At 40.0% G+C, this 25725-nt stretch overlaps 2 protein-coding genes and 1 long non-coding RNA gene across 3 annotated transcripts; 2 read left to right on the forward strand and 1 right to left on the reverse strand.

The window, feature by feature from the left end:
• Positions 1-3707: 3707 nt before the first annotated feature.
• Positions 3708-7933, reverse strand: LOC149970250 (uncharacterized). Its single transcript, XR_016493604.1, has 3 exons — positions 7836-7933; positions 3968-4060; positions 3708-3826 (listed from the first exon to the last, which is right to left on the reverse strand). It is a non-coding gene; the product is annotated as an uncharacterized LOC149970250 (long non-coding RNA).
• A 493-nt stretch (positions 7934-8426) lies between these two features.
• Positions 8427-16161, forward strand: LOC110488243 (interferon-induced protein 44-like). Its single transcript, XM_090228007.1, has 8 exons — positions 8427-9070; positions 9998-10511; positions 11320-11371; positions 11471-11666; positions 12905-13057; positions 13173-13344; positions 13781-13881; positions 15654-16161. The coding sequence occupies exons 2-8, from the start codon at positions 10031-10033 to the stop codon at positions 15837-15839; spliced, it is 1341 nt and encodes a 446-aa protein (XP_090084133.1). The 5' UTR covers positions 8427-9070; positions 9998-10030; the 3' UTR covers positions 15840-16161.
• A 2027-nt stretch (positions 16162-18188) lies between these two features.
• Positions 18189-25221, forward strand: LOC149970251 (interferon-induced protein 44-like). Its single transcript, XM_021560396.3, has 8 exons — positions 18189-18835; positions 19766-20279; positions 21096-21147; positions 21287-21482; positions 22740-22892; positions 23008-23179; positions 23616-23716; positions 23879-25221. The coding sequence occupies exons 2-8, from the start codon at positions 19799-19801 to the stop codon at positions 24062-24064; spliced, it is 1341 nt and encodes a 446-aa protein (XP_021416071.3). The 5' UTR covers positions 18189-18835; positions 19766-19798; the 3' UTR covers positions 24065-25221.
• Positions 25222-25725: the final 504 nt, after the last annotated feature.

A 25725-nucleotide genomic window follows, 5' to 3' on the forward strand; every position in this document is an offset into this window, starting at 1 on the left:
AAATAAGGATATCATATTTTACCAAACAAAAGGTTTGGAGAAGGTTAAGTTTGAAATGGATCACAAAATATGATGCATTAGGTTTACAATAAGTAATATTTATGTATGCGCTCTTGTTTCACACAAATGTATGCCAATAAACAGTAATAAAATATGATAGTTGATACTTTAATTAAACCTAAAAATTCAAAATGTCACTTTCTGTATTTTGAAAACTTGATTGCTGAAATGCAAAACATTTTGGGACTGTATTAATAGTGGACTAATGAAATGAATACCAAAAGATTGTTTTGAGTAATATTTTCCTGTAATGCTTTGATTTAGTATTTATGGCTAATTGAGTGCATTTATATGAAAACATCAACCTGTGGAGAGCCTCTACCTGCTATTAACGGCATTCAATATAATGTTGTATGCATATGCTACAGTTAAAGGCTACAGTGCAATTTTGATTGAATTGATCAGTCTCCTAACAAAAGAGAATGAGAGAGGGAGATTCTCATTTGGGCAAAAGAACATCCTCTCTCCTCCGTTCTCCGGAAGCCAATAATGGCTGAGTGGTCGAAGAGTGTGTCAATTCATTAGTAGGCAAACGGAAGAGTGTCCTCCCCTCCAGTGGCCTGAAAAAGTACCCAGTTGTTAAACTTGAGTAAAAGTAAAGATACCTTAATCGAAAATGACTCAAGTGAAAGTCACCCAGGAAAACACTACTTCAGTAAAAACATTTGGTGTTAAATATACTTAAAACTTCTTATGGCTGGGGGCAGTATTGAGTAGCTTGGATGAATAAGGTGCCCAGAGTAAACTGCCCGCTACTCAGTCACAGTTTCTAATATATGCATATTATTAGTATATTTGGATAGCAAACACTCTGAGGTTTCTAAAACTGTTTGAATGATGTCTGTGAGTATAACGGAACTCATATGGCAGGCAAAAACCTGAGAAACAAATCCAACCAGGAAGTGGGAAATCTGAGGTTGGTCGTTTTACAACTCATTCCCTATTGAAGATACAATGGGATATTGGTCATGTTGCACTTCCTAAGGCTTCCACTAGATGTCAACAGTCTTCAGAACCTTGTTTGATGCTTCTACTGTAAAGGAGGGACTCATAAGGGCTCTTTGAGTCAGTGGTATGGTAGAGTGTCACAAGCTCGTGACTCTCGTTCACGTGAGAGGTAGCTCGCGTTCCATTGCATTTCTGAAGACAAAGGAATTCTCCGGTTGGAACATTATTGAAGATTTATGTTAAAAACATCCTAAAGATTGATTCTATACATCGTTTGACATGTTTCTACGGACTGTAACGGAACTTTTTGACATTTCGTCTGCTCCTAGTGAACGCGCTTTGTGAGTTTGGATTTGTTTACAAAACGTGCTAACAAAAGTAGCTATTTGGACATAAATGATGGACATTATCGAAAAAACAAACATGTATTGTGGAACTGGGATCCTGGGAGTGCATTCTGATGAAGATCATCAAAGGTAAGGGAATATTTATAATGTTATTTCTGACTTTTGTTGACTGCACAATATGGCGGATATCTTTTTGGCTTGTTTTGTCTCTGAGCGCCGTACTCAGATTATTGCATGGCCTGCTTTTTCCATAAAGCTTTAAAAAAAATCTGACACAGCGGTTGCATTAAGGATAATTGCATCTAAAGTTCAATGCATAACACTTTTATTTTCATCAACATTTATTATGAGTATTTCAGTAAATTGATGTGGCTCTCTGCAAAATCACCGGATGTTTTTGGAACTACTGAACATAAAGCGCCAATGTATACTGAGATTTTTTTATATAAATATGAACTTTATCGAACAAAACATACATGTATTATGCAACATGAAGTCCTATGAGTGTGATCTGATGAAGATCATCAAAGGTTAGTGATTAATTTGATCTCTATTTCTGATTTTTGTGACTCCTCTCTTTGGCTGGAAAAATGGCTGTGTTTTTCTTTGACTTGGTCCTGACCTAACATAATCGTTTGTGGTGCTTTCGCCGTAAAGCCTATTTGAAATCGGACACTGTGGTGGGACACTGTGGTATCTTTAAAATGGTATGAAATACTTCTATGTTTGAGGAATTTTATAGTCTACTTGCACCATAATCATTTGGGGTCTCCACTTCAGAGCAAGAAGCTTAGCCTCCGGATCTGTATATTCACAATTTTCCAAACCTAGAGCCCAGATTCCATATTTTGGTTTTGCGTGTGTCCTATCTTTTCTGTTGATTGACTCTTTATCCACACCCACACTGGGTAAGGAAATACGCTGCCAGTTCCATATAGTGTATAACTTTTCTTTGGTATAGCTACATCATGAAAACTGACTATAAAGACAAGTTGTGACACAAATGAAATGTTATGTTTAACCTTCTCTATCATCGACAATACATCATATTAATCACAAACATATTCTCTTTTCAGTGTTACTCACTGTGGTTAACAATCACCGGCATCTTCTCCATGAGTCTAAATTTGAGGTTACCCGGGATTTTTTGGGCCACATGTATAAGCACTCCCGTTATAATCTTTGGATTCTGTGGTGTGCACTGCAGCTGGGCCCGACAACAATAAAGGAATATAATGGGTGAATGTTTTCCTTACAATGTAAGGAGTCAATGGACAAGGAAAGAGTCCTAACCACTAATGTTAGCATTTTAACCAAAAAACAATGGAAATCAATGAACCCGATATCAACATGTTTTAAATCAGTGCCCAAATCATCTCAGAGATACTTCAAACCAAGTCATTGAGCTACACAATCCTTGGTTTGTTTATAATTGTACTTACTGTCCATATGGTTTTTGATCAAATCAGGAGTAGCACTTATCAATTAAGAGTATGCTTTGATTTATTGCTAATCCAATATGGCCACTTGATTTCGTATTTCTGCTCGATCATTGCATTCATTCATGATGCACATTGGTGTGTTCCAGTACAATTGTACTCGAGTTGAGCTTGGCACCAAGCTTCTTCCAGCAAATCTTGAACATCATCCATTAACATTTTGAGATGGGATTTTTAGGCCATATCATTTATGTGTAAGAAGAGTCAGTTCTCTATATCAGTAACAAACAGATTCTGTAAAATATTTGGGAAATAAAATACGTTGGACATACCTCATTTGGATGCTTTTGTAGCTCTAGGAATGATAAGAAAAAAACACAATTGTAATGATATTATGCTAGAATATAGTCAAGAACACACTGGAATATCCTATGGAGATAACAACCGATACCTTAGACAAGAAAACAAATCTGAAGCCATCATCATAATGGATCCTATCTCAACAGCTGCAGCAATGTCCCTCTATTCTAATCAGCACCAGCTCTTTGGGGGGAATGGTTATCCACAATCATACTGATTGCACTGCATATTGTTGTGGTGATAAGATTATCTAATCCTTACCCTTAAACTGAATTGAAAGCATTGCATGTCTGTTTTCCTAACTAACAGATGCCACATGCAATGTTTGTAGTCTAGGTTTGGGATTACTGTGTACATACCTTCAGAAAGTGCAAATCCTGCTTCTTTAGCTCTTGTTCCAAATTAGTGATACTCTTTGTAAGAGGTGAGATTTGGTCGTGAACGATCTTCATTTCTGTGGTCATAGTATCTTTCTTCTGCTCCTCTTCCTTTCTCAGTTCACCTAGTCTGGCCTTCTCTTCATCTCTCAGAAACTGGTGGAGCTTCTCAAATTCCAACTTTATCTGCCTCTCAGTGTCCACCAATTGTGTCTATGCCATTTAAGCATCTTAATTAACAACACATACCTGGTTGGGACTGGAAATATCATGATTTTGGTAGAAAGGTAGAAAACTAGAAGAATACATAGAACATTTTAGAACAATTAATAGAAAACACAAATTTTAAAAGCGCAAAGAAAAAATATTCAATTTATTTCAGATAAAGGACTATATTTAAATTTTATTTTTGGTCTTCAATTTACAATACACTTACCTTTGTGTGTTGAACAATATGCTTATATTTCCTCACACTCCATAATATATTCAGCTTGTCCTGCAGAGACTTTAGGTCCAGCTTCAGCTTTTCCTGTTTGATATTGTATGGGTTGTTAATATAGCCATATAGCGTACAACTACATTCACAAAACTACATTCACATTCACTGGTCACTTCATATACTGTTTACATATTGTTTCTTACTCAATATGTACAGTATGTATTGTATTTTAGACACAGCTCATCCTAATATACAGAGCCGGAAAGTATTCACACTCCTTGAATTTTTCCACATTTTGTTGTGTTATAGCCTCAATTTAAAATGTCTTAAATTGAGATTTTGTGTCACTGGCCTACACACAATACCCCCCCTTTTTTGTTGTTGTTGAAATTTTGACAAATTCATGAAATATGTAAAGCTTTCTGGTGTCAACAATTCACATGATAAGTTGCATGGACTCACTCTGTGTGCAATAATAGTAGTGTTTAACATGATTTTTTAAATGACTACCTCTGTTCACCACACATTCAATTATAAGGTCCCTAAGTCGTGCAGTGAACTTCAAACACAGAGTCAACCACAAAGACGAGGGAGGTTTTACAATGCCTCGCAAAGAAGGGCACCTATTGGTAGATGGGTAAAAAAAAAAAAAAAAAAGCAAACATTGAATATCCATTTGAGCATGGTGAAGTTATTATTTACACTTTGTATGGTGTATCAATACACCCAGTTACAACCGAAGAGGAAGAAAACTGCTCAGGGTTTTCACCATGAGGCCAATGGTGATGTTTAAACGTTATAGAGTTTCATCGCTGTGATTGGTGAAAACTGAGGATGGATCAACAACATTGTAGTTACTCCACAATACTAACCTAAATGACAGAGTGAAAAGAAGGAAGCTTGTACAGAATACAAATATTCCAAAACATGCATCCTGTTTGCAATAAGGCACTAAAGTAAAACTGTAAAAAGCATGACAAGGAAATTAACTTTATGTCCTGAACACAAAGCGTTATGTTTGGGGAAAATCCCACACAACACATCAATGAGTACCACTCTTCATATTTTCAAGCATGATGGTGGCTGCATCATGTTATGGGTATGCTTGTCATCGGCAAGGACTCGGGAGGTTTTATTAGGACAAAAAAATAACAATAGAGCTAAGCACAGGCTAAATCGAAGAGGAAAATCTGGTTCAGTCTGCTTTACAACAGACACTGTGTCACGTTGGTTGCAAAGATTCGGGAGACAGGCACAGAAATGCGTAATATGGTTTTTATTCAGCCCAAATTACGGTGTGCCGTGTAAAGGCTCGGGGATGAAGATCAAACAAACACGTAACAAATCAGGGTTGAAACTAGAGGTCGACCGATTAATCGGAATGGCCGATTAATTAGGGACGATTTCAAGTTTTCATAACAATCGCAATAACGATTGTCCAACGCAATAACGAGTCCAACGCAATAACGACCTGGCTCTCTCTCGTTGCACTCCACAAGGAGCCTGCCTGTTACGCGAATGCAGTAAGCCAAGGTAAGTTGCTAGCTAGCATTAAACTTAGCTTATAAAAAACAATCAATCATAATCACTAGTTAACTACACATAGTTGATGATATTACTAGATATTATCTACCGTGTCCCGCGTTGCATATAATCTGACTGAGCATACAAGCATACAAGTATCTGACTGAGCGGTGGTAGGCAGAAGCAGGCTCCTAAACATTAATTCAAACAGCACTTTCGTGCGTTTTGCCAGCAGCTCTTCGTTGTGCGTCAAGCATTGCGCAGTTTATGACTTCAAGCCTATCAACTCCTGAGATGAGGCTGGTGTAACCGAAGTGAAATGGCTAGCTAGTTAGCGCGCGCTAATAGCGTTTCAAGCGTCACTCGCTCTGAGCCTTCTAGTAGTTGTTCCCCTTGCTCTGTATGGGTAACGCTGCTTCGATGGTGGCTGTTGTCGTTGTGTTGCTGGTTCGAGCCCAGGTAGGAGCGAGGAGAGGGACGGAAGCTATACTGTTACGCTGGCAATACTAAAGTGCCTATAAGAACATCCAATAGTCAAAGGTTAATGAAATACAAATGGTATAGAGGGAAATAGTCCTATAATTCCTATAATAACTACAACCTAAAACTTGTTATCTGGGAATATTGAAGACTCATGTTAAAAGGAACCACCAGCTTTCATATGTTCTCATGTTCTGAGCAAGGAACTTAAACGTTAGCTTTCTTACATAGCACATATTGCACTTTTACTTTCTTCTCCAACACTTTGTTTTTGCATTATTTAAACCAAATTGAACATGTTTCATAATTTACTTGTGGCTAAATTTATGTATTATATTAAGGTAAAATAAGAGTTCATTCAGTATTGTTGTAAATGTCATTATTACAAATAAAAAAATATAAAAAAATTAAATGGACGATTAATCGGTATCGGCTTTTTTGGTCCTCCAATAATCGGTATCTGTATCGCATTGAAAAATCATAATCGGTCGACCTCTAGTTGAAACCCAAACAAAAGAGCGAGGAGTACCTTGAATAAATAACACAAGCGCACGATGAGACCCGTAATCATCTGCACAATCCACAAGGCCACGACAGCCCAAAACACACAGCACAGGTAATGAAAGTTCCAGGGGAATCCGTGACAGTACCCCCCCCCCCCCCCCCCCCCCAGTTTCCACTGCCAAAGTTGCGGTAGCGTCGGACGGACCAGTAGCAGTGGTGTCACGGCCCGGTTGTGGCTGCATCGGACGTAGCTGCTGAAGTTGCGTCGTCGGACGGACCCGGTGTGGCGACATCGGACGACCCAGTTGCAGCTGCCAAAGTTGCGGTCGACGCCGGATGGACCAGTCGCAACGTCGCCGGACGGGTAATTCCCGCTCTCCCTCAATGGTCGATTATTCTGTCACATTGGTAACAAAGATTCGGGAGACAGGCCCAAGAAATGCGTAATAGGGTTTTTATTCAGCCCAAATTACAGGGTGCCGTGTAAAGCCACGGGGACGAAGACCAAACAAACACGTAACAAAACACAGGGTTGAAATCCAAACAAAAGAGCGAGGAGTCCCTCGAATAAATAACACAAGCACACAATGATTATCACACAGGACGAGACCCGTAATCATCTGTGCAATCCACAAGGGCACGACGGCCCAAAACACACAGCACAGGTACTCACAAGCACCATCGGAGATCGTAACAATAATGGATAGCACCATGGTGAACAATTGGGCACATATATACAAATAAAATCAGTGGGAATTAGGGGCCAGGTGTCCACAATGAAAGTTCCAGGGGAATCCGTGACACACTGGGACAGAAATTCGCCTTTCAGCAGCACAGTAACCTAAAATACAGTGCCATATACACACTGGAGTTGCTTACCAAGACAATGGTAAATAAAGGCAAGACTTTAAAATGGCTGTCTAGCAATGATCAACAATCAACTTGACAGAGCTTGAAGAATGTAAAAAAAGAATCATGTGCAAAATTGTACAATTCAGGTGTGCAAAGCTCTTAGATACTTACCAAGAAAGACTCACAGCTGTAATCGCTGCCAAAGATGATTCTAATATGCATTGAGTCAGGGGTATGAATACTTATGAAAATATATCAGTATTTCATTTTCAATACATTTGCAAACATTTGTAAAAACATGTTTTCACTTTGACATTACGGGGTATTGTATGTAGATGGGTGAGAGATTTTTTTTTTTAAATTCAGGCTGTAACAAAACTAAATATGGAATAAGCTAAGGGGTATGAATACTTTCTGAAGGCACCGTAGTTCACAACTGCTAATGCATCTTCTGCGTCCAAATGAAAATGGCTATCAATAGAAATGCATGTGGCTCGTATATTACCTTTGTTATATCCTCTGTCCTCAAAGCTTTTTCAGTAAAATACCCAATACGTACCAAACCTGGTGTTCTGAAACGTTGTACGATTACTTCCATTTAGTTCTCTAGGATGTTTGCCTTCTGTGCCCAGTAGGTGGCAGTATGTTACAACTGCTCTGTGTTCCTGAATGTGCAACTCTCCGCCAAACTGCCCTGTTTTCAAACACAATGATAAACAGTCCTTGCCAATGACTGATGAGTTATTCAAAGAACAACAAAAAACAAGCACACAATGTAACTTCCATTCTGCCATCCACCACAGCCCCAAAGCGTTTTGAAATTGACACATTTTAAAGTCTTTCAGCTTATTCTGCACCCATACATTAGTTTCAGATAAAAGCATTTTCTAAATGGCATGTATTATTATTATTATTATAAATTAATGTTAAACAAGCGCAGGTGGTAATTTACACAATATTAATATTACTGAGCTGTTAATACTATATTTGTTCCAGTGTTCTGTATTGAAAAATCAAGGTAAATGAAAAACAGTGCTGTCACTCATCGCACTATAAAGTCGTGCTCTATTACATTTTTTGGGCATCTGTAAACTGCTTTCTACAAATTGCAAATCCAATCCGACAAAAACCAAAAGAGCTAGCTAGCTGTGTTTCTCTTCTGCCCGTTGTCTGTCCCATTGCCGAGTATCTGCCCACAGATTTTCAGGGACACGCACATGCCTCGAATCAGGCCTTCTTAAAGCTCATTGGCATCTTAGATGGGGTTGGTATAGAGGCTTTCTGACGGTCATGGGTCTGTGCAACTTCAATATCAGCAACCCCTCAATATTTTTCACCGGCCCGCCACACACTCTGGGGACAGGGTAGATACGGACTGGAGGGGACAATAATCAACATGTTGAATTGGAAAAGGCCACCACTCAAGGTGGTCCCTGAACACACTGCTGGGACAGCAGGCGCTGCTTGGCTACTGGCAGTTTTCAGGGTGTTTTAGCTTTAGAAGTTGAATTTATAAAAGTGAAAGTGAAATTTAAGACTCCAGAGGACTCCCAATCGTGTGCAACTGCAGCCCGTAATTCGGGGCGTTTATGCATGTGGGAATTCCTGCACCGTTTCTTCCTCTTTTGGAAAGTCCCTGAAATGTAGACAGCCTCCTTTTCATAAGACAAGGACAGAATGTTTTTACTCTGGTTGGTTGCCTAAACGGAGAGACATACAGTCCATCTGAATAATTTGCAGGTAAGTTGGTCAGGGACCTGATTCCCTTCTGTATGTTAATTGCGTAGTGTGCCTGTTGTACTGTTAAACATATAGCTAGCTAGCTGACATTTTTCAGTCAAATGGTGGTCCGCCTTTTTTTGCTATAAAGCTGAAGGACAAGGCTGGAGAATGTACATTCTTGAATAAAGCTATGGAGGGTAGACCATGAGATAAAAGTTATATTAAAATAGTGCTTTGAAACGATATATTGTTTGTTTACAAAGGTATTGTTTGCAAACATTGAAACAACTTTATGGGTTATGATGGATTACGACAGCTGTACTGCGCTCATGAGGCATTTCTAAGTTATATGATTTTAGAATAAGTGGGTATGTTGAACTGTCCATTGAACAGATTTAAATAATATAACAAATACCCCTTTAACCATTTGGTAGCTTTGATTTAATTAGCAAGGCCACATGGCAAGCTTGACGTTGGTTCCAGCTTTTACTTTCGGGTCCATCTTGTACTTGAAAGTACAAATCTGTTATACTTTCGTTTCCAGCTCGTACTTTCTGAGATGTCTATAAGACATCTTGGAAAGTACAACCTTGAACAGAAAGTAATAGCTGGAACACACCTCAAGCTTGCCATGAAGCCTTGCTAATTAAGTAGGTGTGCAGAGTGGCGACATTTTCCAACCTACTAAGGAGTATGATGGCTCCTAACCACACATAATGTGAAGAAATACATTTGTTTAATATTTTGAAACAATGTCACACCAACATCTTTAAGTCTGGTTCTGCTGTCGCCTTTCTTGAAGTGGCTTGACCATACAGGAAAGCCTCTGTTGTCCTGTATGTATGGTCAAGCCACATGGCCAAGAAAGGTATCAGCAGAACCAGACTTAGGATTTTGTTGTTTTTCTTTTAACCTGGCACGTGATTTATTTGTCTTTCCTATCAGGAGTCTTTCCTACCAAACCTCCTAGGTGTCATCATGAGTGTGGTAACATCCAGTCTATCAGGTGATCAGGAGAAGAAACTGCTTTCTCTGTTCGGCCATGTCCGACTCAGTCTGCTGTACAAAGCCAGTGTCCAAGGCTACACGGCAGCTGCCTTTCACGCACGCTGCAACAGCCAGGGACCCACTTTAGTCGCTGCCTACAACAAGGCTGGCTTCCTGTTCGGAGCCTACACCAGCAAAGACTACACTCAGAATGGGCAGCCTATTAATGACGACAAAGCCTTCCTCTACAGCATCAATGACGAAAGAAAAAATCCACTGCGTGTGTCTAGTGCCAATGGCCAGTATGGTTTCACAGATGAAAACACTGGCCCGAATTTTGGTGCCTTGGTGTTTCTGTTCAATGACACAGCTACAGTCCAATATAACGCAGGGAACAGCTATAACTTTGAGGCAGCACATATGCATGGCGACGACTTGCAGCTGACTGAATGTGAGGTTTACAGAGTGGAGGGTGAGTGATATTTACAAACCTACTTAGGAGTATGGTGGCTCCTTACCGCAGAAGATATTTCAGTGCACAATCTTGTTTTACATTTTGAAACAATGTCACGCCTACATGTCTACGGTTGTTGTAATAACAAACATTATATGTTTTAAAGGTGCTGCACAATCTATTTTTGTTTTTGCATTGTAATTTAAAAGAAAATTCAGAATATAGTAATAGTGGAATTATAGTGCTTTACAGTATTCCTTACCCACCAGTGTTGTGATTGGCTGTGATATTCTCCTATTGATTTCTCCCACCGGAGCAGCATCTGTTGTCAAAATGGGAAGGCTGTTCTGACTTTGTGGCTGTGTTATCTAGTGGAAACCGCTCTAACATTTCCTGGTTGCTAAAATTCTACACTGTTCGCTCCATTTCACTTTATGAGAGAAATCAAGCACTGAATAGTGTAGGGAATAATTGTACTCATAATCTAAATCACTGTGAAATATATTTTCAATAACAACAAATATCGTTTTTACAGAAGTTTAAATCTGGTGGACCAAAACCGAAGGTTAAAGGCTCAAGCGCGAGTCTCCGCCATGTTACGGGAAATGGGATGCGGAGAAGGGGGAGATTTGTTTTGAATGAAGCCTAGTGCTGTTGCAATTCACCTAGCACTAGGCTGCATTCAAAACAAATCTCTTTGTGAAACACTATCATTCCACTATTACTGCAGATATATTCTGGACATTTTCTGAACTTACTATGCCCAAAACATTTAAATAATCCTACCTTTGTAAAAGATCATTCACACTAATTTCTCCCCATTCAGAATTGGGAGGTTGTTTGACAAAGACTTGGAGAAACATGCAGTGGACCTCTGAGTATGTAATGCTAACTTTAAGCATAACTGTAAACACACAAACACACACACATTACATTACATTGTGCTTAACTATCCCTGCACCTTTCTGACTTTCCAGGAGGAAATGGCAGTTGAAGGAGAAAATCAAGAACTATAAGCCTGATGTCAAGTCAGTGAGTCAGGCCCGGGTTCTCCTCGTGGGTCCTGTTGGGGCTGGCAAGTCCAGCTTCTTCAACTCTGTCAACTCTATCTTCAGAGGAAACATGACCAGTCAGGCCATCTGTGGCAGCGCAGGCACCAGCCTGACCACCCAGGTAATATGTGTATGTGTGCATGGGTGGGTGCTTTCTTATGTCAGTTTGACCAGGTACCACATCTAATGTGTGTGTTGATTATGCATGTGTGTGTTGGTCCCGTGCCATTGGCATGTATTAATGGATGCCAAGGGAAGCCAGGCTTCCCCCAAAAATTGACCAAGGAAAAAAATAATCAAAATACTGTGTCTTTCATCTCTCAGTGTTTAATACATTTCCTTCACTTCGCAAGAGGCAGAATGTTTTTCACCAGAGAAAGCATCAGAGCTAACTAAAATTGTCCCTTTCCTAAATTAGCCATGGGTGGAGATAGGGATTTGGACTTGTGGCTTTACATCATTCTCTCTACTGGCCAATGATTATATCGGTGATTCTGATCCAACCATAAATTCAGACATTGTGTCACTGGCCTGAGAGGATGGAAGTTCAATATGTACCTAAATGTAGTAGTAGGCTAATGATGTTAACTAGCTGGCCTGGCACATCGTTGCCCATGAAAGGAAGTTAGGTTAGGTAACAAGCATTTTAGCCAGGTAGCCTAGTACAACAAAAAACAGTGTGTGTACTGTATGAGTCATAGACCATTTAGGCAACATGAAAGGGGAGGATGGTATTGGCGTTTCTCTACAAGTAGGGTAAGTCAACGTGTTTTTTCTACTTGCACGTACACACACACAAATCACTAGGCTATGCTGGACATCCACATCATATTTAGCTTATGTTGATTGGACAAAATCGTTTTTTGTTATCTTTTAGTTGTCACTGTGTTAGACTAAACATAGGTGATTAGATTGTTAAAATGTTTAAGTCAAAATGGTGCTGGAATAGTGGAGGCAGTGCCTGTTTTCTTTGCGACTTGCAAGTAACTCTGTTGTTCTAAATCAGTAGTTGTTTAGTACTCCAAAAATGTCAGAAACATTAACTTGACCATGCTGTGGGTCATGTAACTGTTTGTTACATGCAATATGTATTGAGGACTGCTCCGGTTTTGTGATGAAACGAAGGTGTGGTTGAATTTATTCAGACACTGTCTTCTTATTGTCTCGGCCTTAGGTCTGTATATCACGTTGTCAAGGCGTATGAACTAACAGGTTATAGAGCAAACAGCCCAATTATCACAACACATAGGTTATAATATGGCTTTTTTTCCCCCCTGGCTTGGCTTCCCCAGGGATTTTACCCACATGCCACTATTGCCAACCACCCAGGTGCGTGCTGACTGTCTTATCTTTCCCTAGTTCCGTACCTTCACCATCAAGTCGGGGAAGAGTGGTGAGCCTATACCCCTGATCCTGTGTGACACCATGGGACTGGAGGAGGCGTCAGGAGCTGGCTTGGACATGGAGGACATAGTCAACATTTACAAAGGCCATGTTCAGGACCGTTACCAGGTATGCAGACTTGTCTGGAGGCACAACGCAAACTAGCAGTAGGAGGAGAGAATACACCATTGATCAAATCTAACAAACCAACAAAAAAAACAACCTCCATGTTTGTCATTTATAGTTTAATCCCATGACACCCTTGAGTGAAGATGTACCTGGGTATCGTAAGCATGTCAGTCTGAAGGATCAGATCCACTGTGTAGTGTACGTGGTGGACGCCTGCAGAGTCTCTCTGATGTCTGCCAAAATTGTGGAGAAGTTTGCCGCCATTCGCAAGAAGACCAATCAGATAGGTGAGCGAATGGTGGACGATATGTTTTGAAAAGGGACGAGTCAGTGTCAAATCAATGAACCTTCTTATAATTTACATATTTGTACATACTGTTATATTGTATTTACTTATAGTATGTCATAGAGCATTATGAAACTGTATGATAAAACAAAAAGGCACAAGAGGATGTGGATATCATTTGCATGAATGTTGTATATTGTGATTATAAGGGGCATTGTGTGATTTATAGCTTTTTTTCTACAGTTTCATAATGCTCTATGAATATGAGGTGCTTTCAACTCCTGTTTCTAAAGAAATATGGAACACCTTATGAAGAAACACTCCATAAGAAGGTGTTCCAAGTGTGTATCCTATTTCAACGGGTAACTCTGTATGGAATTCTCTCATATTTAAACATCCTGACATATTCATTGTCTTGTTCTGCATGTTTGTCCTAGGTATTCCCCAACTGGTGTTAATGACCAAAGTGGACGAGGCCTGCCCCCTAGTGTCAGAAGATCTACAGAATGTTTATATGAGCCATTACATACAAAGGAAGGTGAGCCGTTTGACTCGTTTTATTTCATTGTCCTTGCCAATCTTAAATCATAATCCTTAACGTCTCTTACGTCTTGAGCAGATTGTTATTTATGTACAGTGCCTTGCGAAAGTATTCGGCCCCCTTGAACTTTGCGACCTTTTGCCACATTTCAGGCTTCAAACATAAAGATATAAAACTGTATTTTTTTGTGAAGAATCAACAACAAGTGGGACACAATCATGAAGTGGAACGACATTTATTGGATATTTCAAACTTTTTTAACAAATCAAAAACTGAAAAATTGGGCGTGCAAAATTATTCAGCCCCCTTAAGTTAATACTTTGTAGCGCCACCTTTTGCTGCGATTACAGCTGTAAGTCGCTTGGGGTATGTCTCTATCAGTTTTGCACATCGAGAGACTGAATTTTTTTCCCATTCCTCCTTGCAAAACAGCTCGAGCTCAGTGAGGTTGGATGGAGAGCATTTGTGAACAGCAGTTTTCAGTTCTTTCCACAGATTCTCGATTGGATTCAGGTCTGGACTTTGACTTGGCCATTCTAACACCTGGATATGTTTATTTTTCAACCATTCCATTGTAGATTTTGCTTTATGTTTTGGGTCATTGTCTTGTTGGAAGACAAATCTCCGTCCCAGTCTCAGGTCTTTTGCAGACTCTATCGGGTTTTCTTCCAGAATGGTCCTGTATTTGGCTCCATCCATCTTCCCATCAATTTTAACCATCTTCCCTGTCCCTGCTGAAGAAAAGCAGGCCCAAACCATGATGCTGCCACCACCATGTTTGACAGTGGGGATGGTGTGTTCAGCTGTGTTGCTTTTACGCCAAACATAACGTTTTGAATTGTTGCCAAAAAGTTCCATTTTGGTTTCATCTGACCAGAGCACCTTCTTCCACATGTTTGGTGTGTCTCCCAGGTGGCTTGTGGCAAACTTTAAACAACACTTTTTATGGATATCTTTAAGAAATGGCTTTCTTCTTGCCACTCTTCCATAAAGGCCAGATTTGTGACTGATTGTTGTTCTATGGACAGAGTCTCCCACCTCAGCTGTAGATCTCTGCAGTTCATCCAGAGTGATCATGGGCCTCTTGGCTGCATCTCTGATCAGTCTTCTCCTTGTATGAGCTGAAAGTTTAGAGGGACGGCCAGGTCTTGGTAGATTTGCAGTGGTCTGATACTCCTTCCATTTCAATATTATCGCTTGCACAGTGCTCCTTGGGATGTTTAAAGCTTGGGAAATATTTTTGTATCCAAATCCGGCTTTAAACTTCTTCACAACAGTATCTCGGACCTGCCTGGTGTGTTCCTTGTTCTTCATGATGCTCTCTGCGCTTTTAACGGACCTCTGAGACTATCACAGTGCAGGTGCATTTATACGGAGACTTGATTACACACAGGTGGATTGTATTTATCATCATTAGTCATTTAGGTCAACATTGGATCATTCAGAGATACTCACTGAACTTCTGGAGAGAGTTTGCTGCACTGAAAGTGAAGGGGCTGAATAATTTTGCACGCCCAATTTTTCAGTTTTTGATTTGTTAAAAAAGTTTGAAATATCCAATAAATGTCGTTCCACTTCATGATTGTGTCCCAATTGTTGTTGATTCTTCACAAAAAAATACAGTTTTATATATTTATTTTTGAAGCCTGAAATGTGGCAAAAGGTCGCAAAGTTCAAGGGGGCCGAATACTTTTGCAAGGCACTGTATACAAAAGTAAGTGGTCAACCACACTGCATTTGGTGTGTGTGTGTGTGTGTCTGTCTTTCAGATCCAGGAGTTGAGTGCATCCCTGGGCATTCCTGTGTCCGGTATTCTGCCAGTGAAGAACTACAGCCAGGAGCTGGAGCTGAATCAGAACACTGATATCCTGATACTCAGTGCTCTGGATCAGATGTTGAACTATGCTGACAGCTTCTTTGAAAACCAGCCTGAGGAGGAAAAGGAAGAGCTCTAACCCTCTTCACAGTCCCACTGTCAAGTGTCAATACTCTGAAGACAAAAATGTTTTTTTTTTGCAATCCCATATTATTTTGTAACTGTGCAAGATATCCATATTATTTTGGTACATGTTATCATGCAAGTGGACATTATCATTATTTTTTGTGGATATTATAACACGTTGCTCTTTCTTACTGCTATCTTTACTTAGACAATTGTTTTGTGAGCTTTTCACGTGACATGAAAAACACCTGGCCCTACATTGATCCAATCACATTTCCTGTTGTGCATTCCAGAGATGTTACATGCAGTATGGATAATAAAGATGACAAAAGTTTCCTCTGAGCTTGGTCAAATGAGAACAAGAATGCAATATTAGTACATTTCATGCATTTGGAAATAAGCATATATTTCCAATGTCTTTGAAATTCCAGACAAGAATGCAACATTATATGTCAGTGGTTCTTTTATGCACCAAATCCCACAAACAAGCAGACATTAGAAATTATAAGGATTCATGCATGAGTAGGCAGACACAGACCCTCCTTTATATTGTGACCAAAGCTGGTTGGTACATTGAACCTATTGACTGCCACTCTGAAGGTTAAGTGAAAGGTAAATCAGACACTGCCACTACCACTACGTTTAAGCAAAGCGGACATAACTCACCGGCTATTAGATGACAGAGGGTCTGGTATCATGCAGTTTCCTGCCTGTGAAAAACCTATTTGTCTCAAAGCCATTTATCACAAAGCAGTTGACCTTTTCTAGACTAGAAATGGGTCATACAGGAGTGGCCATCTTTGAATGGGCATTTGTTGATTTACCTTGAAGATCTGGAATAAAATGTTATTTGTAGAGATACATTAACACCAGTTGTTCTCTTTTGTGGATGTAACACTTTACGTATGCCCACGTACACATAAACATGCACACACTTCCACAACAGCATCCCCACCAAAGTGAACTGTAAATATATTTTAGGAAATGTCAACATCTGTTAGCTTACAGAAACTATCCAACTTCTCATGCTCCATACCCTCACCCACGGGGCATTAACTGTGTTAATGAGAGTTAATTACCTTTTGTTGTCTAATAAACACTTTTGAAGTGACTTAAAGGCAAACCATCTGGCACCATGGCAGTAGAGCTATATATTGCAATCCACGTTCACTGATTGGAATTATGACAGGCTCTTTTTGGACCACTCTTTGTATCTAATCCTAACTGTGCAAGTCTTTCGCGTACATCATACATTTATATCAGTAGGATATGTTTGTTACTTGAACGTATCTCAAGTGAGCAATAGGCCCATATGAGCTGGAGTACTTGATTTAGGCTTGCAGAGCCTAAGAAGAGGAATCTTATTTAATTTTGGTAATTAATAGAAAATCTATGGCTGTCACGACTTCCGTCCTCTCCTTGTTCGGGCGGCGTTCAGCGGTTGACATCACCGGCTGCTCCATTTTTCATGTATCCATTTGTTTTGTCTTGTTCCCTGCACACTTGGTTTTCATTCCCCAAATATATCAGTATTTCATTTTCAATACATTTGCAAACATTTGTAAAAACATGTTTTCACTTTGACATTACGGGGTATTGTATGTAGATGGGTGAGATTTTTTTTTTTTTATTCAGGCTGTAACAAAACTAAATATGGAATAAGCTAAGGGGTATGAATACTTTCTGAAGGCACCGTAGTTCACAACTGCTAATGCATCCTCTGCGTCCAAATGAAAATGGCTATCAATAGAAATGCATGTGGCTCGTATATTACCTTTGTTATATCCTCTGTCCTCAAAGCTTTTTCAGTAAAATACCCAAGACGTACCAAACCTGGTGTTCTGAAACGTTGTACGATTACTTCCATTTAGTTCTCTAGGATGTTTGCCTTCTGTGCCCAGTAGGTGACAGTATGTTACAACTGCTCTGTGTTCCTGAATGTGCAACTCTCTGCCAAACTGCCCTGTTTTCAAACACAATGATAAACAGTCCTTGCCAATGACTGATGAGTTATTCAAAGAACAACAAAAAACAAGCACACAATGTAACTTCCATTCTGCCATCCACCACAGCCCCAAAGCGTTTTGAAATTGACACATTTTAAAGTCTTTCAGCTTATTCTGCACCCATACATTAGTTTCAGATAAAAGCATTTTCTAAATGGCATGTATTATTATTATTATTATAAATTAATGTTAAACAAGCGCAGGTGGTAATTTACACAATATTAATATTACTGAGCTGTTAATACTATATTTGTTCCAGTGTTCTGTATTGAAAAATCAAGGTAAATGAAAAACAGTGCTGTCACTCATCGCACTATAAAGTCGTGCTCTATTACATTTTTTGGGCATCTGTAAACTGCTTTCTACAAATTGCAAATCCAATCCGACAAAAACCAAAAGAGCTAGCTAGCTGTGTTTCTCTTCTGCCCGTTGTCTGTCCCATTGCCGAGTATCTGCCCACAGATTTTCAGGGACACGCACATGCCTCGAATCAGGCCTTCTTAAAGCTCATTGGCATCTTAGATGGGGTTGGTATAGAGGCTTTCTGACGGTCATGGGTCTGTGCAACTTCAATATCAGCAACCCCTCAATATTTTTCACCGGCCCGCCACACACTCTGGGGACTGGGTAGATACGGACTGGAGGGGACAATAATCAACATGTTGAATTGGAAAAGGCCACCACTCAAGGTGGTCCCTGAACACACTGCTGGGACAGCAGGCGCTGCTTGGCTACTGGCAGTTTTCAGGGTGTTTTAGCTTTAGAAGTTGAATTTATAAAAGTGAAAGTGAAACTTAAGACTCCAGAGGACTCCCAATCGTGTGCAACTGCAGCCCGTAATTCGGGGCGTTTATGCATGTGGGAATTCCTGCACCGTTTCTTCCTCTTTTGGAAAGTCCCTGAAATGTAGACAGCCTCCTTTTCATAAGACAAGGACAGAATGTTTTTACTCTGGTTGGTTGCCTAAACGGAGAGACATACAGTCCATCTGAATAATTTGCAGGTAAGTTGGTCAGGGACCTGATTCCCTTCTGTGTGTTAATTGCGTAGTGTGCCTGTTGTACTGTTAAACATATAGCTAGCTAGCTGACATTTTTCAGTCAAATGGTGGTCCGCCTTTTTTTGCTATAAAGCTGAAGGACAAGGCTGGAGAATGTACATTCTTGGATAAAGCTATGGAGGGTAGACCATGAGATAAAAGTTATATTAAAATAGTGCTTTGAAACGATATATTGTTTGTTTACAAAGGTATTGTTTGCAAACATTGAAACAACTTTATGGGTTATGATGGATTACGACAGCTGTACTGCGCTCATGAGGCATTTCTAAGTTATATGATTTTAGAATAAGTGGGGATGTTGAACTGTCCATTGAACAGATTTAAATAATATAACAAATACCCCTTTAACCATTTGGTAGCTTTGATTTAATTAGCAAGGCCACATGGCAAGCTTGACGTTGGTTCCAGCTTTTACTTTCGGGTCCATCTTGTACTTGAAAGTACAAATCTGTTATACTTTCGTTTCCAGCTCGTACTTTCTGAGATGTCTATAAGACATCTTGGAAAGTACAACCTGGAACAGAAAGTAATAGCTGGAACACACCTCAAGCTTGCCATGAAGCCTTGCTAATTAAGTAGGTGTGCAGAGTGGCGACATTTTCCAACCTACTAAGGAGTATGATGGCTCCTAACCACACATAATGTGAAGAAATACATTTGTTTAATATTTTGAAACAATGTCACACCAACATCTTTAAGTCTGGTTCTGCTGTCGCCTTTCTTGACCATGTGGCTTGACCATACAGGAAAGCCTCTGTTGTCCTGTATGTATGGTCAAGCCACATGGCCAAGAAAGGTATCAGCAGAACCAGACTTAGGATTTTGATGTTTTTCTTTTAACCTGGCACGTGATTTATTTGTCTTTCCTATCAGGAGTCTTTCCTACCAAACCTCCTAGGTGTCATCATGAGTGTGGTAACATCCAGTCTATCAGGTGATCAGGAGAAGAAACTGCTTTCTCTGTTCGGCCATGTCCGACTCAGTCTGCTGTACAAAGCCAGTGTCCAAGGCTACACGGCAGCTGCCTTTCACGCACGCTGCAACAGCCAGGGACCCACTTTAGTCGCTGCCTACAACAAGGCTGGCTTCCTGTTCGGAGCCTACACCAGCAAAGACTACACTCAGAATGGGCAGCCTATTAATGACGACAAAGCCTTCCTCTACAGCATCAATGACGAAAGAAAAAATCCACTGCGTGTGTCTAGTGCCAATGGCCAGTATGGTTTCACAGATGAAAACACTGGCCCGAATTTTGGTGCCTTGGTATTTCTGTTCAATGACACAGCTACAGTCCAATATAACGCAGGGAACAGCTATAACTTTGAGGCAGCACATATGCATGGCGACGACTTGCAGCTGACTGAATGTGAGGTTTACAGAGTGGAGGGTGAGTGATATTTACATACCTACTTAGGAGTATGGTGGCTCCTTACCGCAGAAGATATTTCAGTGCACAATCTTGTTTTACATTTTGAAACAATGTCACGCCTACATGTCTACGGTTGTTGTAATAACAAACATTATATGTTTTAAAGGTGCTGCACAATCTATTTTTGTTTTTGCATTGTAATTTAAAAGAAAATTCAGAATATAGTGATAGTGGAATTATAGTGCTTTACAGTATTCCTTACCCACCAGTGTTGTGATTGGCTGTGATATTCTCCTATTGATTTCTCCCACCGGAGCAGCATCTGTTGTCAAAATGGGAAGGCTGTTCTGACTTTGTGGCTGTGTTATCTAGTGGAAACCGCTCTAACATTTCCTGGTTGCTAAAATTCTACACTGTTCACTGTTCTACACCATTTCACTTTATGAGAGAAATCAAGCACTGAATAGTGTAGGGAATAATTGTACTAATAATCTAAATCACTGTGAAATATATTTTCAATAACAACAAATATCGTTTTTACAGAAGTTTAAATCTGGTGGACCAAAACCGAAGGTTAAAGGCTCAAGCGCGAGTCTCCGCCATGTTACGGGAAATGGGATGCAGAGAAGGGGGAGATTTGTTTTGAATGAAGCCTAGTGCTGTTGCAATTCACCTAGCACTAGGCTGCATTCAAAACAAATCTCTTTGTGAAACACTATCATTCCACTATTACTGCAGATATATTCTGGACATTTTCTGAACTTACTATGCCCAAAACATTTAAATAATCCTACCTTTGTAAAATATCATTCAAACTAATTTCTCCCCATTCAGAATTGGGAGGTTGTTTGACAAAGACTTGGAGAAACATGCAGTGGACCTCTGAGTATGTAATGCTAACTTTAAGCATAACTGTAAACACACACACACACACACACACACACACACACACACACACACACACAAACACACACACATTACATTACATTGTGCTTAACTATCCCTGCACCTTTCTGACTTTCCAGGAGGAAACGGCAGTTGAAGGAGAAAATCAAGAACTATAAGCCTGATGTCAAGTCAGTGAGTCAGGCCCGGGTTCTCCTCGTGGGTCCTGTTGGGGCTGGCAAGTCCAGCTTCTTCAACTCTGTCAACTCTATCTTCAGAGGAAACATGACCAGTCAGGCCATCTGTGGCAGCGCAGGCACCAGCCTGACCACCCAGGTAATATGTGTATGTGTGCATGGGTGGGTGCTTTCTTATGTCAGTTTGACCAGGTACCACATCTAATGTGTGTGTTGATTGTGTACGTGTGTGTTGATTATGCATGTGTGTGTTGGTCCCGTGCCATTGGCATGTATTAATGGATGCCAAGGGAAGCCAGGCTTCCCCCAAAAATTGACCAAGGAAAAAAATAATCAAAATACTGTGTCTTTCATCTCTCAGTGTTTAATACATTTCCTTCACTTCGCAAGAGGCAGAATGTTTTTCACCAGAGAAAGCATCAGAGCTAGCTAAAATGGTCCCTTTCCTAAATTAGCCATGGGCGGAGATAGGGATTTGGACTTGTGGCTTTACATCATTCTCTGTACTGGCCAATGATTATATCGGTGATTCTGATCCAACCATAAATTCAGACATTGTGTCACTGGCCTGAGAGGATGGAAGTTCAATATGTACCTAAATGTAGTAGTAGGCTAATGATGTTAACTAGCTGGCCTGGCACATCGTTGCCCATGAAAGAAAGTTAGGTTAGGTAGCAAGCATTTTAGCCAGGTAGCCTAGTACAACAAAAAACAGAGTGTGTACTGTATGAGTCATAGACCATTTAGGCAACATGAAAGGGGAGGATGGTATTGGCGTTTCTCTACAAGTAGGGTAAGTCAACGTGTTTTTTCTACTTGCACGTACACACACACATCACTAGGCTATGCTGGACATCCACATCATATTTAGCTTATGTTGATTGGACAAAATCGTTTTTTGTTATCTTTTAGTTGTCACTGTGTTAGACTAAACATAGGTGATTAGATTGTTAAAATGTTTAAGTCAAAATGGTGCTGGAATAGTGGAGGCAGTGCCTGTTTTCTTTGCGACTTGCAAGTAACTCTGTTGTTCTAAATCAGTAGTTGTTTAGTACTCCAAAAATGTCAGAAACATTAACTTGACCATGCTGTAGGTCATGTAACTGTTTGTTACATGCAATATGTATTGAGGACTGCTCCGGTTTTGTGATGAAACGAAGGTGTGGTTGAATTTATTCAGACGCTGTGTCTTCTTATTGTCTCGGCCTTAGGTCTGTATATCACGTTGTCAAGGCGTATGAACTAACAGGTTATAGAGCAAACAGCCCAATTATCACAACACATAGGTTATAATATGGCTTTTTTTCCCCCCTGGCTTGGCTTCCCCAGGGATTTTACCCACATGCCACTATTGCCAACCACCCAGGTGCGTGCTGACTGTCTTATCTTTCCCTAGTTCCGTACCTTCACCATCAAGTCGGGGAAGAGTGGTGAGCCTATACCCCTGATCCTGTGTGACACCATGGGACTGGAGGAGGCGTCAGGAGCTGGCTTGGACATGGAGGACATAGTCAACATTTACAAAGGCCATGTTCAGGACCGTTACCAGGTATGCAGACTTGTCTGGAGGCACAACGCAAACTAGCAGTAGGAGGAGAGAATACACCATTGATCAAATCTAACAAACCAACAAAAAAAACAACCTCCATGTTTGTCATTTATAGTTTAATCCCATGACACCCTTGAGTGAAGATGTACCTGGGTATCGTAAGCATGTCAGTCTGAAGGATCAGATCCACTGTGTAGTGTACGTGGTGGACGCCTGCAGAGTCTCTCTGATGTCTGCCAAAATTGTGGAGAAGTTTGCCGCCATTCGCAAGAAGACCAATCAGATAGGTGAGCGAATGGTGGACGATATGTTTTGAAAAGGGACGAGTCAGTGTCAAATCAATGAACCTTCTTATAATTGACATATTTGTACATACTGTTATATTGTATATACTTATAGTATGTCATAGAGCATTATGAAACTGTACGATAAAACAAAAAGGCACAAGAGGATGTGGATATCATTTGCATGAATGTTGTATATTGTGATTATAAGGGGCATTGCGTGATTTATAGCTTTTTTTCTACAGTTTCATAATGCTCTATGAATATGAGGTGCTTTCAACTCCTGTTTCTAAAGAAATATGGAACACCTTATGAAGAAACACTCCATAAGAAGGTGTTCCAAGTGTGTATCCTATTTCAACGGGTAACTCTGTATGGAATTCTCTCATATTTAAACATCCTGACATATTCATTGTCTTGTTCTGCATGTTTGTCCTAGGTATTCCCCAACTGGTGTTAATGACCAAAGTGGACGAGGCCTGCCCCCTAGTGTCAGAAGATCTACAGAATGTTTATATGAGCCATTACATACAAAGGAAGGTGAGCCGTTTGACTCGTTTTATTTCATTGTCCTTGCCAATCTTAAATCCTAATCCTTAACGTCTCTTACGTCTTGAGCAGATTGTTATTTATGTATACAAAAGTAAGTGGTCAACCACACTGCATTTGGTGTGTGTGTGTGTGTGTGTGTCTGTCTTTCAGATCCAGGAGTTGAGTGCATCCCTGGGCATTCCTGTGTCCGGTATTCTGCCAGTGAAGAACTACAGCCAGGAGCTGGAGCTGAATCAGAACACTGATATCCTGATACTCAGTGCTCTGGATCAGATGTTGAACTATGCTGACAGCTTCTTTGAAAACCAGCCTGAGGAGGAAAAGGAAGAGCTCTAACCCTCTTCACAGTCCCACTGTCAAGTGTCAATACTCTGAAGACAAAAATGTTTTTTTTTTGCAATCCCATATTATTTTGTAACTGCAAGATATCCATATTATTTTGGTACAAGTTATCATGCAAGTGGACATTATCATTATTTTTTGTGGATATTATAACACGTTGCTCTTTCTTACTGCTATCTTTACTTAGACAATTGTTTTGTGAGCTTTTCACGTGACATGAAAAACACCTGGCCCTAATGTTCCTTTAACACCTTGATTCAGTTTGTGATAGAGCTTTGATGTGACAGTGCAAAGCAAATTCAAGGTCGCGTTTGCCTTCTTTCAAGCAGTAGTAACGTACCTAAACAATGCATGCATGTACCAATGCAAATGGACTGTTCCCCAATTGAGTAAAGGGTTAAAGGGAAAGGGTGGGGCCTAGTGAATAATCTTCTGACAAAGCAACTCTACCTGTGGACTGTTTGAAGCGTGGGAAAATAATCTATTTACTCTCTCTATAAGCGAATGTCTATTGTATGCAAGTGCCCCAGAGCAGAGTAAAGTTGCATCACTGTAATTTGAAAGCATTGTTTATGTAGAGAGTTTTAACCTAATATCGTATGTTATTAATTCTATTCTTGGTAACGCTTTAGGCTTGGGTGATGACACAATGCACTGCATTGTTGGTTGATTGACAAATTGAGTTGTTGTCCAGAGGACGATATATTGCCTTTCTGTGGCTCCTGTCGCCATATTCACTGAACTAAGATAAGACGCAACATGACCAATTCAGAGTGCCACAGTGTGTGCATTCAAAAACAATCAACATAAAACATGAGATAAAGAGAGGTGTGGAGTCCTTGGAGTTACTACTGTAAATTGGAAAGTAAACAAAAACAAAGGACTTATTTGACAGGTGTTTTCAAGTTAATGTCTCCGCATGGTATGTAATTATGATATTTCACACATTCTAAAACCACTAAAATCATCTCTCACAGATGCATGTGCACACATATATACACACACACACACACAGGTAGTTTCACGTTTGTGGTTATTTGTTTCATATATAATGTTTCCTATATTGTTCAATACATTGATCCAATCACATTTCCTGTTGTGCATTCCAGAGATGTTACATGCAGTATGAATAATAAAGATGACAAAAGTTTCCTCTGAGCTTGGTCAAATGAGAACAAGAATGCAATATTAGTACATTTCATGCATTTGGAAATAAGCATATATTTCCAATGTCTTTGAAATTCCAGACAAGAATGCAACATTATATGCCAGTGGTTCTTTTATGCACCAAATCCCACAAACAAGCAGACATTAGAAATTATAAGGATTCATGCATGAGTAGGCAGACACAGACCCTCCTTTATATTGTGACCAAAGCTGGTTGGTACATTGAACCTATTGACTGCCACTCTGAAGGTTAAGTGAAAGGTAAATCAGACACTGCCACTACCACTACGTTTAAGCAAAGCGGACATAACTCACCGGCTATTAGATGACAGAGGGTCTGGTATCATGCAGTTTCCTGCCTGTGAAAAACCTATTTGTCTCAAAGCCATTTATCACAAAGCAGTTGACCTTTTCTAGACTAGAAATGGGTCATACAGGAGTGGCCATCTTTGAATGGGCATTTGTTGATTTACCTTGAAGATCTGGAA

Source organism: Oncorhynchus mykiss, chromosome 30 (assembly GCF_057628025.1).
Source record: "Oncorhynchus mykiss isolate SJ-2025 chromosome 30, ASM5762802v1, whole genome shotgun sequence".
Lineage (NCBI taxonomy): Eukaryota > Metazoa > Chordata > Actinopteri > Salmoniformes > Salmonidae > Oncorhynchus > Oncorhynchus mykiss.

Bases quoted from the DNA above. Each gene is read 5' to 3' on its own strand.
- LOC110488243 (XM_090228007.1), top strand. From the start codon at position 10,031: ATGAGTGTGGTAACATCCAGTCTATCAGGTGATCAGGAGAAGAAACTG. The intron at 13,058-13,172 runs GTATGCAGACTT...TGTCATTTATAG, and splicing joins ATGTTCAGGACCGTTACCAG to TTTAATCCCATGACACCCTT. The intron at 13,882-15,653 runs GTGAGCCGTTTG...TCTGTCTTTCAG, and splicing joins GCCATTACATACAAAGGAAG to ATCCAGGAGTTGAGTGCATC.
- LOC149970251 (XM_021560396.3), top strand. From the start codon at position 19,799: ATGAGTGTGGTAACATCCAGTCTATCAGGTGATCAGGAGAAGAAACTG. The intron at 22,893-23,007 runs GTATGCAGACTT...TGTCATTTATAG, and splicing joins ATGTTCAGGACCGTTACCAG to TTTAATCCCATGACACCCTT. The intron at 23,717-23,878 runs GTGAGCCGTTTG...TCTGTCTTTCAG, and splicing joins GCCATTACATACAAAGGAAG to ATCCAGGAGTTGAGTGCATC.